The following is a 13,089-nucleotide window of genomic DNA, read 5'->3' as shown; positions in this document are numbered from 1 at the left end:
GGATCGAAACTACACTGTCAAAATCTAGTTCACGTTTTTATCCGTACAAAAAAAAAATTCTTCTTAAATGAATGAAAACTTTAAGAAAAAAATTTAATTAAAAAAATTAAACTCATTTTAGTAAAAAGATCAAATTAAATCATTTTTTAATGCCGATGTTGATTAAATATTTTGAAATAATTAGATAATTATACTCACTACATTTGAATAATTATAAATATAGCCAATTACTAATTAAAAAAATTAGTTTATATTCATTCCATTGAATTATTATCAAAAGATAAATATGTAATTTTTTATTGATTAAATTTTCAATAAATATCTCTTTAAAAGTTTAATTACCAAACTTTCTAGTTAAACAAAAAATCTTTACAAAATATAAATCTTTTATGTACTATAAACAAACTTAAATACACGAATAAAATAATGATAGGTATTTTTTCTCCATCTCTAAATAGATTATAGATTTATAGATAATCAATTATCGTAGAACCACATTAGAATAGAGCGACTTGTGAGAAATTAGTCATAATATCCATACGTCAGTTCAAATTGCTGTGCAGAAAAATAAACACTGAAGTAATTTGAAAGGGGGTTTGAGAAAAAAAAATGTGTCACAAAGACAAAAAGAAAAGAATAAAATATATATATATATATATTAGGGTGGTCCGTTTGGAACGACTATTTTTTTTTTTCACTCTAACTTCCAAACATTATTGCAGACATTAAAAATAAAAATTCCCTCGAAGTTTTAGCCCTTATAATTAATTTCAAGTGCTCTACGTATTATTTTGAAGTTTTCCCATTTAAAATACATACACGGAGAAAACAAGCCTCGAAAATATTTTGATCTTTAATATATTTTAGTAAGAAATTATAATACAAATCAATAGTGCATTACTTTTATTTTTTATTACTAAGTGTAAAGTAAAAATTACAAAACAGTGATTAATACTATATGTTTATCTGAAAAATACCTGCATTATTACTTTTGTTGCTAAGTCATTTTAAATTTATTAATTTAAATAATAAACACGAGCAACCTGCAGTCACTACATGACTGCCCAAATATCACTACTGATTTATGAAATACACAGAAAAAAAAGATTTTTTGCTGCAAAAAATTTTTACTTGCACCAAAAAATTTTATGCATTTTGAATTGAATAAAAAAATTTTTTTGGGACGAGAAAAAATTTTTTTAGGCAAGAAATTAATTCCTTGCGCTAAGGAATTTTTTCTAATTTTAAATAAATTTTTATTTTCAAGTCACAATGCAAAAATTTTTTGGGCTAAGTAAAAATTTTCCTTAGGCGATTAAACAAGCAATTTCACTCAACAACCGCAATTTGATAACTTTACTTATAAAAATGAATTTAATTATAAAATAAGTCATAAATTTTTATAAAAAATGTCATTTTTAATTATGGCGGTAGAGCAAGATAATTCAACTGGGTTCTTGATAAAAAATTAATTAAATTTAGTAAGTTTTATTTTGAACAATTATGTAATATTATAATAAACTTAGTACAAAATTATTTTTTTTTTTTCTAAATAATTGAAATATTAATTAAATTGCTCTTTATATTTCATAAAACCGAGTGCTTGTAGTAGAATAAATAAGTAGATCATTTAAAAGTATCTGTTCAACATTAGTTGGTTCATCCAGTATCTACTGTTCAGACCCAGCAATCATAAGGTCGGCAGTTCGCGTCCAAAGCCCAGCAGAATTTTTCATCGAAGTTTTTCAACATTATTTGACCTCACTTAAATAAATTGAACGTTGATGATCATGAACTCTACTAGGATAATAATAATAAAATTTTTTTTTAATTAAATTTATTTGCTTGCTTGGCTGATTAAAATTACCTTGCTGAGCCATCAATCGACATTCTTGGCCCAGTAATGACCCGATCTAGTTCCGATTTCCAAACTTTGTATGGGCAGTCACATTTCAAGTTATCGAGTCGTCATTCGCGGCATTTCGTAAGTAATTTATTACTCTTCAAAAGTCTCCTCAGTAATTTTATTGAGATTCTATTTGTTTTTTCTGTATTGGTTCTAAAAATAATTTTTCTGATAGTAATTTGGCTTTTTAATTGATATTAATTAAATAACAAAATTTACAGTAAAAAAGTAGATAACGATTTTTAAGGAAATTTGATACTCTACAAAAAAGGTCCCTTCAGTTAAGTGGCTCAAGTTATTCGTTACCGTGATATAGGGATTTTATTAATTTTGTAATAAACTATCTGTCAAAACTTATTTTGAACCCGATCAAATTTGATCCTTTGTATATTCATTAACGGGTTGAATTAATAAAAAAAAATTATTTACTGATTTAAACTTTAAAGGCATTTGCTCAAATTTTTAAAAAATTATTTTATTTACAAAATTAATGATATCCCTACATCACGTGAACGAATAATTCGAGCCCCTTCACTAAGAGGAACTGTTTTGTAGAGAATCAAATTTCCTAAAAAATCGTTGCCTGCATTTTTACTGTAAATTTTGTCATTCAGTCAATATCAGCTAAAAACCCATATTATTATTAGAAACATTATCTTCAGAACCAATACAGAAAGATAAAAATTGAATCTCAATAAAATTACTGAAGAGACTTTTGAAGAGTATTAAATTACCTGCAAAATACTGCAGACGACGACCCTGTAACTTGCAATGCGGCTGAGCTGTAGAGAGTTAAAACAAAAATTCCTAACTTTTTTGTGTATTTTAAATGGGAAAACTTCAAAATCAAATGTTAAGTACTTAAAATGAAAATTAAGAGTTGAAACTTTCAGGGAATTTTTTTTTTTCAATGTTTACAACAATATTTTGAAGTGGGAGTGAAAAAAAAGAAACACTCGTTCAACACGGACCACCCTAATATATGTATATGGATATATAAGGTTAAGCACGTCAAAGCAACCACCCGACTAGAAATTTTGGTGAGGCTTGCCGAAAAATCAGTTTGGCCCGAACTAGGCTTGCCTAACTAAGGCAAGTCTAATTCGTATCTTATCAGATCTTTATGAGGCAAAACGAACATTGACATGCCAAAAAAATTCCAGATTCGATTGTGATCAGGAAACTCTGTGGCATTGCCAAAGTATGGCATACTATTAGAACTCCTAACTGGTAGGTAGCAATGGTAACCTAAGTCTTGCCGATGTTTGGTTTGCCAAAGTTAGATCAAACTAGGAACATTTGTGGCAAAGCCACACTCAGGCCTAATATTGGAATTTTCGACTAGTAAATGACAATGGTAACCTAAGGTTTGCTGATTTTTGATATGCCAAAGTCAGATGAAACTAGGAACGTTTGTGGCAAGGCCGCACTCAGTCCTAATATTGGAATTCTTGACTGGTAGGTAGCAATGGTAACTATATATTATATATATATATATATATATATATATATATATATATATATATATATATATATATATGTATATATATATATATATATATATATATATATATATATATATATATATATATATATGTATATATATATATATATATATATATATATATATATATATATATCCCGACTGGAATCCCAGTGCAGCATGCTGAAATACCGATTCGGGACGAATGAGGCTTTCCGAAATACGGCAGGCCTAATTTGAACCTTGTCCGGTCCTTATGAGGAAAATCGAAACTTGATATACCAACACTTTTCCAAACTTGGTTGTTGTTGTTAGGAGTTTTCGGTTGAGCGTAAGTTCAGAGTATCTTTGGAATCCCTGACTAAAACGCAATGAGGATGACCAAAGGCTTGCCAAAGTTAGGTATATTAAATTTGGCTATTATTAGAAAAGTTTTTGTCATTACCTAAGTTAGGTATATCTTTGGAATTCCTGGCTAGTACCGAGTAATATTTAAATATCATAAATAAACTTAGGAGCCACAATCGGTAGTGTAGCGTAGAAGTTAAAGCGTCAGTCTTTCGTGCGTAAGGTCCCGGGTTCGAATCCCACAATATCGGTTCTTGATAAGGAAGCCAAATCAAGCAGGGCCTCGCAACTGCGTTACTTTCAGGATTTCGACCTAGTTTGGTTGCCTCATTTGGTGCAAGTCTGGAATCTGGCATGCCTTATTCGGGCCTAACCACTACCTAATTAAGATTTCTAGTCGGACGCACGTGTCATAAATATCATACATCAGTAAATTAATTTATTTTATTGAAAGAATTGTATGCTGATGGTTCAAAGAGAATGTTGACAGAGAGTGATTAAATGAAAATGGTTTAATGGTATGGTATGCGCACCTCTTCTTCTCTATTACGCTTCCGCACCTGAGCAAGTGGGTAGAATCACCCCTGTGGCTACCGCTTCCTCCTAATCCACCTCTTCCACCTGTCTGCCATGGTGAATCTTCATCACGATAGCCCCTTTTTAAAGGCGCACAACTGCACGCTGATAATTTATTGCCCATTTTCTATTATCAATATTATTTTTATTATATTTTTTGGCCTCTTTATTTTATCTTCTTTAAAATCGACTTATTAGTCTTTCATCTCTCGATGTCTTTTCTCTCCCTCTCTTTGACACAATTTTATTTGGCTTTTAATTTATATATTTATTTGTAATCAATTATTATTCTTTTTCTTAGTTTTTTTTCTTCTTTGGTATTTTTTTTCTTTTTTTTGGCACTAATTTTACCAGACCGATAAATTTAATGAGCGATATTTTTATGGATATTATAAATTCATTTATTTATTAACTTGTTGACGTTATTATTATTTTTTTTTTGTTTTTGTTTACGGAAGCACTGAGTAGCACAGATGATCGGTTTATAATTCCCGATCGAGAATATACGGAGGTATCTTTATTGTCACATCATTGTTGGCGACCGTAATTATCAGCTTCTCCGTGGCATGATCGCTGTGGACATAAATACAGATATATAGATGGTATATATATTATATATAATGATTGAGAATAAGGTCAATTAGATGAAATCTAAAGTTCATTTCAAATAAATTGGAAATTTATTGCATTTATAGAGTCAGGGTGGCCAAAAACCGGGAAAACAGGGAATGGTATAAGGGAATCGAATAATTAAAAGTAGGCCATGTTAATTTACTTTATTGACTTTTTTTGCTTTTTCGCATGATTTAATCAACAAATTTAATTATTGACATTGTAAATGTAATCAAAACGTTGAATAACTTAATGATACGAATAAAATTTCTGAATCATGGGAAAATGTGTAAAACTTTACGGGAAAACCGGGAAATATGAGGGAATTTTGAAACTATTTCTTTGTTGCCAGCTTGTAAAGTTAATAGTTTGTTGACTAGTTCTTTTAATTTGATGATTACTTAAAAAAAGTAAATACAATGTTTAGTTTTATTAGAAATTATTTATAGAAGATAATGCTGTAATTTATTAGACAAATGATAAATTTTTTTCTTTTTTTCAAATGAAGCCAGATTAAATTGAAGATGAATGAAAACACTAAAACATTACGATTGATTTTTCACATTTGAGGCTTCTATTGACCAATACATGTTTCTATAAATAAATTTAATGCTGTATAGATCTATTTAAGTTTCGTATGATTCAATTTCTACCGTTATTTTTTTTTTTATTTTATCTCTATAAAATTAAAATTAAATTAATAAAAGTATTTATTTGGATTTTTTTTTATTTACGATTTTAATAAACAATTTGTTTACAATATAAAATTTTATTTCATGGATAAAACAAATTAGAATTGAATTTATTTGATCGACTATTTATTTTGAATAAATTTTAAAATAAATTTAAAAATTTTTTATAACAAATAAATATTTTCTTGAATTATGGATTAAAAAATGAGAACTAAAATTATATTCACCTCAAATGAAATAAAATTATAATTATGTGTTATTTACAATTGACATTTAACGGAACGAAATTTGAATATTTCTAATCTATAACAGCGTAATAACATGATAATAATAATAATAATAATAATAATAATAATAATAATAATAATAATAATAATAATAATAATAATAATAATAATAATAATAGTAATAATAATATTAATAATAATAATAATAATAATAATAATAATAATAATAATAATAATAATCATAATAATAATAATAACAACTCTCCGTAGCGAGAGCTAAAAAGGTTAATTTCCGTTCAACATTTTAATTGAATCAACCCGGTGTTTCAGGATAAAGTAGAACATCTAGCGACTTGTCAGCCACTTTTTTACAACTTTTATTTTTATAATTATTTTTATTCTCTCGAAGCGATGGTAAAAAAAATATTTTAAACATATAACAGAAACTAAAGTTCATTAATTTTCTTTTTATAACTTCTTGCTACGAAGATTGAAAATTTTCAAAAAACGGTAAGTTATTGGTATCGGCCTGATTTTTGATAATCAGATTTTCAACAGATTTTCAAGTTTTCAATGGTCCTAAAAAGCTATTCTGGCTATTTTCGGATGGATGACTGTGAGCATGTGTGAGGGTAAAATTCTTTCTTTCACTGGTATCTTTGAAATGAATCGACTAATTTGACGATATACTTTCCGACAATGGAACGGTTTCATTAAGACAGATTTCGATTTTAAAGTCGATCGGTCAAGTACTTTCCAAGTTATCAAAGGATGTGTAAATTGGTTGATTTGTTTAAAAAACATCGTCGGACAAAAATGATTACACGGAGAAAACGAGTCTCGAAAATATTTTAATATTCAATATATTTAAGTTAAAAATGCTAATGCAAATGAACGTGTGCATTACTTTTACTATTTATTACTAAACGTATAGTAAAAATCACAAAACAGTAATTAATACTATATGTTTATCTGGAACATTGGTGAATTATTACTTTTATTACTAATTTATTTGTATTTTTTATTAATCTTTTAATTATTTATTTTCTTTATTAATATTTTATTCTATTACTACTTACGATAGTAACATTGTAATATTTCTTATTGTTTTTAATCCAACAAACTCTTAATGAAATTACGGTAGTGAACAGTATAAAATCTTTCAAAAACTGTAAATTTTCATATCATATATTTGAAAGTTACAGATAATAAAAGTATAGTCCAGGATTACGATAGTAGGAGTGAAATTTTTCGTCGAATTTTTTTTCCGTGTATATACTATTCCCACCAATTTATTTGAAAAAATATTAAATAAATGTTTTATTATTACTACTTCAACATGTTTTATTTTTTTTCGATATTGTATTTACTTTCTCAATTTAATTATTAAAAAAAAAAAATTACAAAATAATAAATTTTTTTTTTTTTTTAATTACAAGTTCTACTTTAAGTTAAAGTAAAAAATAGACCCGATAGATCAATTAAAAAATTTACAGGATTATTGGGGGTATCTTGAGCTAAAAAAGTGCCTGGCAACGTTAGTCTTTTCATCGATATTTGAAAAGTAAAAAATCAAAAAAGGCATTTTTTTTGTCCGTTCTTCTAATGAATGTTAAAAATAAAAAAAAAAAATTTTCGAAAATTCCTTGAAAATTGGACCGTGCGGACAAATACAATAGCTAGATTTTAGAGAAATCTACCTAAAAAGAAATCTAAAAAATATTATTCTGTATTCTATTTCATCTTGGATACTAACATGCTCAGCTTCCTCTACAAAAAAAAAGTATCGGCGTATAAAAACAATGATATTAATAATGCACATAATAAAAATATTTGAAATGACTTAAGCAATGAAAGTATTATCGAATAGAGAACGTCGTCTGCATTAACACTGATTACTTTCACTAAAATCTTGAGACGGTATATATCAGTAATATATGATACTCGGTGAGATAGCACTAGATGGACTATATTAGACATAACTGACCTGACTACTAAGCCAGACTGTCGTATTATGTATACCTATCTACTACGTAATGACTCTTTGTATTTTATTATTCAACAGACAAGTAAGTAGAACAACCGTTAAATATCCACAAAATTATATGTCAAATGTCATAGAAATAAATCTTACATTCATACAGTATAACCTTGATTTTAGATTCATAAATTGTGAATTATTAAATCACACAGAACGAAAAAAATTTTTTTTTTCTAAACTACCAGAAAAAATTCAATTAGGAGGGACCACTAGTGTGACCGCCTGAAAAATAAAGATAATTTTTGGGAATTTTTTTTTGAAGAAAACTACTGCATGGAATATTTTAATGTTTTAAGGATATAACTTTGAATATATAATCAATACACAATTAAATTTTTGACCCAAAAAATTCAAAATTCAGCGAGTTATTCACAATCTCCCAACATTTGTATGCCTTTGTTTTCGAAAAAAAGAACATTTTCTACCATTTTTTCTCCAACGATATCTCTCGAACGAATTAACCGATTGAGACGTTTAAGATGGCAATCGATGCGTTTTATTGAGTTCTATAGCTGGTCATGTTTTGAAATTGGTTTATCTAGTCGTTTTTGAGAAATTAAAAAAAAAAAATTTTTAATTCTTTCGTTAACGGTTTCACAGAAAAAAAAAATCTTGACTCGAGAAAATTTTTCTTCAACCAAGAAATTTTTCAGCGGGTGGAATGAAAACCGAAAATTTCTTGAACGAAGTGAAATAATTTCTTGAATTTTAAATCTTGAATTAAGAAAAAAAATTCTTAAGCCAATACATATTTCATACTTGGTCCAATAATAGAATTACTTGTTTTAAAAACTTGCTTTTCTTATTATAATAAACTTGTTTCTTAACCTAAGTATGTTACTTACTTAAACCAAGAAATAAAGATATTTAGTTCAAGAAAGTCATACACTTAATGAAAGAACTATGATGTTTTGAAACAATAAACGGTACGAACTCAAACTAAAAATAAAGGGAGTTGGTTTAAAAAATTTAAACTCTTGGTTTGAGTACAGTGTACTTTCTCTGACCAATCGCATGAAAAATCTCAAACCAAGATTACTAGAGTCTCAAGCCAAGAAAGTTTTCTCTTGGATTCACTCGTAGGTGCTCCCTCCTTCGCACCCCAAGAAATGAATACTCCCCACTCTCTCTTTTTCTCACACTAGCACAGTAAATAGATTTTGAGTCCACATTTTTATTTCAAATAAATTAAAAATTAAATAGCTAAATTATATTATTATAATAAATTAATTAATTGATGTAATTAAACAATATCGAATAATTTCTCAATTTTTTTTGTAATTAAATTTTTTTATTTTTTCCAAACTTTTTTATTTTAATATTGAAATTGATTTATGAACGATTCATACGATCCGTTCAGTTTTTCAGTAAAATGTCGGAACTAACATTTTTCTAAATTATTGGCGATAATATTTGTAATATTAATTCTGTGTTTAGGATTTAAAAATATGACTGACCATAAGGCCAGTGTGGCTCAGTATATGAGGGGCAAAGTAAAGGTAGCCTGTCAAAGGCTGAGATGGCTTAGTTGGTAAAGCTCTCGCTTGACGTCGCATCGATCTGGGTTCGATTCCTTCGTTAAGCGATCATTGTTTTTTCTCAATTTGTTTTAAGTGTTTAACTTATTGGGAAACTTGCCTCTATCCCTTATAAATGATTCTTATATAATATTTATTTGCTTCACGGCATTGTTTGTAATATTTAAACAAAAAAAAAATTGTTCAATAAAAAAATAAAAAAAAAAATAAAATTTTTTTAGCTCGATAAATTTATTTGCTCAATTAAAGAAATTAATTTCTTGGCTGAAAAGATTTTTTTTGTTTGCGGCAAAGAAAAATTTCTTGGCCCAAGAAAGTTTGTTCTTGGTTTAAAAATTTTTTTTTGTTGGTACAAAAGCTTTCTTCTTTTAGCTCAAAATATTGTACCTTGGCTCGACAAGATAACAGTCTTTAGATAAGAAAAAAAATTTCTCGAGTTAAAAACAAACTTTCTTGGCCCAAGAAAGTTTATTCTTGGTTTAAAACATTATTTTTCATGGTTTCAACAAAACTTTTTCGTTTTAGCTCTAGACATTTTTTTTTGACTCAAAAACGTTACAATCTTTAGCCAAGAAAAAAATTTGTTGAATTAAAAAAAAAAATCTTCTCAAACTAAAAAACAAAATTATTTTGGACCAAGAAAGTTTTTTCTTGGTTTAAAGAATTTATGTTTCAGACTAAGAAAATTATGTCTTCCACGAAGGAAATAATTTCTTGACCTAAATAATTTTTTACTTCAGTAAAGTAAGAAATTTCGGTTTGGTTCGAGAAAAAAATTTCAAAGACATTTTCTTTCTTGGTTTAAGATTTTTTCTTTTCTGTGTTCTCTTGAACGAATGGGCGGATTTTGATGGTTGAGGTGGCATTCGACACGGCTTATGAAGTTGTAGAGCTGATTGGATTTTGGAATTAATCCATCGAGCACATTAAAAGTTATCTAAAAAAACTTTTTTGAAAAAATTTAATTTTTGGAATATCTCCGAACGCATCATATCGATCGAGCTCAAATTTTACAGCTCATAGAAATTGACAAGCCATATCGAATGCCACCTTGACGATCAAAATTAGTTCATTCGTTCAAAAGTCACAGATATTTACAGACGTACGTACGTACGTACACACATAAATATATACGGTCGGACATCATCTTGAAATTTGTCAAAATAGCTTCCTAGAACCTCAAAACGTCAAGATCTGATAGGAATTCAATTTTCGAAAATCTGATTGAAACCAATAACTTCATTTATTTGTATTCTTCATTAATCGAAAAGCAAATTTTGTAAAGAAAATATTAAATTATTATCAGAAGGTATTTCCCGTAACACGATCCTCGGGCTAAGAAAAAAATTAAAATTTAACAATATGACAGAGTTTTTAAAAAAGATTTCCGGTTTTGTGCGAAAATTTGATGGTTTTTGGTCTGTCAAAATTACACTTTTGATTTTATTGGAAAACTGGAAGTTCATGGTACGAAGCAGTATATATAAGAAAGTTGCTGTTAGAACCAAATCGATCGGATGATTTGTTTTCGAGTTATAACTGCAGCAATTTAAAAAAATGTGTTTTCGAAGCCGGATAAGCGGCTCTTCAGATGGCTGTGACTCAGAAAAACTATTCGAGATATGCACTTTAAACTGGAGTATGTTATTTTTGAAACTATTTTCGAAATATGCAAGAAGAAAAAATGATTTTTTCAAATTTTCACAATAGTGGTCCCCCTTGAATGGCTTTAAATATTTTCTTAATTTTTTTTATTCAAATTCAAAATCATAAATTGTTTTTTTAGCCACGAAAATTATTTTCTTATTTTTTTAGAATTTAATGGCTCTGAAAAAAATTGTTTTACCGCACTAGTGATAATTTACAAGATTAATTAAATTTTGAATTATAAAATAAAGTTCATCAACAGAAAAAAGAAAATAAATATCAGTTTTAATAATTTATACATGCGCGGTCACAAATCCGTGTCCGAAGTCCGCAGGATCATGATAACAACTGCATTGGCTTTCTTTCTCTTTTTCATGTTATACTTTTATTTTTTGACATTTCAATTTTATTTTTTACTATTTGTCTGTTCAAAATAACATTTTGTCCCAAAGGGATGTAATAAGAAAATTGAAAAAATATCTTTTACATTACCTTCAACATCATTTTATAATTAATCCGAATGAATTTAAATTAAAAATTTAATTGCATTTCTAATTGTAATTGGTTTTTAATTACTTCTGTCTAATTTATATTAGAAAAAGTTTTAAATAATGTGTCAATCTGAATTTTCTTTCACATTTTTTTCTCATTAAAGCAAGTTAATTTCAAATGAATTTCTAGTTAAAGTATTAGTTCATATAAATTATAAATTTTAAAATTTAATACTTTCCATTTATTTTTTTTTTATAAGTATTAATAGTTTTTTATAATTGTTGCTTCTTTTGTTAAAAAAACTTAATTACTAAATCAATAGTTTTTGGTTAAAACATATAATAAATAACTATATAAGAGTCAATAACAGCATAGTAACAGTAATAAAATAGTAAATAAATTTTTGATAAAAATAATAATAATAATAATAATGAGCAACCTGCAGTCACTATGTGATTGCTTGAGTATTGCTACTAAACTCAGTAAATACAATTTACACGTTTATTAAAGTCTTAACAATTTATTTTCAGATCTTTTTCTAACTCACACACTAATTGATTTCAATAATTGTATTAACTATGGGATTTTAAACATAAACACAGATTACAATTTTTTTTTTAAGTTATCAATATATTTTTTTCTCTAAAATATATCAACTTCGATGAAAAATACAATAAGTTTATTAAATTTAGTAGGCTTACCAAAAGACTGTTGTCTTTCATTGATACAAAAAACATTAAGTATCTAATCTCAGAGTATTCAAAAATTGTTATGTCAGTAATTTTATAAAATCTTTAATTATTATTAAAGAGACATGGTATATGGACTAAATTTTTCTTGTTCTCTTTTAATAATATAGATATTAGATATATATCAGTGATATTCAGTGATCGAATAATTAAATTATTAATTTATTTGGAGAAAATAAATACGATCGTGTTTTTTTTTTTGCGCCTTATTTGAATGTGGTGCAAATAATATAAATAAATTTATTTATCTCAATACTTAGCAATAAAAAAGAGCTGAAACCATGAAAAGGCACAAATTCAAGTCACGACCGTTTCAACTACCAAATTTAATAACATTAACTAATTATATCATAGAGATATGGCTGGAATAAAATTTTTCTCATTCTCTTAATAATATAGAATAGATTAAAGTAATAAATTAATATTAAAAGATTAAAAAGACAATATTTTGATAATTATTAAGTAAATAAAGTAATAAATAAAAAAAATTGTCGATATCAAAAAATATTGAAAGCAAAATTAATAATACTTATAACAACTTATTCTAAATTGAAACTTTACCACAATAACCTAAATAACCTAGTAGATATTATAATTCTCGTAAATAATTGTTAAATTATTAGTATAATTGACATCAACAAAATTATGTAAGTTGTTTTAATTTATAATAACTTTGTATCTTTAAAATAATGATTGTATACCTAATTTTAATATATATTATATACATAATTTACATTACAACTAAACTCAATTTTTAATGTAACTGATTATGTAGATA

At 26.7% G+C, this 13,089-nt stretch overlaps 1 protein-coding gene across 4 annotated transcripts in view; it reads right to left on the bottom strand.

The window, feature by feature from the left end:
• Positions 1–13,089, bottom strand: part of LOC103574251 (protein still life, isoforms C/SIF type 2) — a 112,476-nt gene that overhangs the window by 92,918 nt on the left and 6,469 nt on the right. For 3 of the 4 annotated variants that reach the window (XM_053743017.1, XM_053743022.1, XM_053743024.1), the window contains exon 2: positions 4,271–4,886. In XM_053743017.1, coding sequence (XP_053598992.1) covers positions 4,271–4,437 — 167 coding nt within the window. In that variant the 5' untranslated portion in view covers positions 4,438–4,886. The remainder of the gene's footprint in view (positions 1–4,270; positions 4,887–13,089) is intronic. The other variant, XM_053743020.1, reaches the window with a different exon arrangement.

This window comes from Microplitis demolitor, chromosome 1, assembly GCF_026212275.2.
Source record: "Microplitis demolitor isolate Queensland-Clemson2020A chromosome 1, iyMicDemo2.1a, whole genome shotgun sequence".
NCBI classification, from domain to species: domain Eukaryota; kingdom Metazoa; phylum Arthropoda; class Insecta; order Hymenoptera; family Braconidae; genus Microplitis; species Microplitis demolitor.
This window is presented reverse-complemented; position numbering and strand designations above follow the sequence as displayed.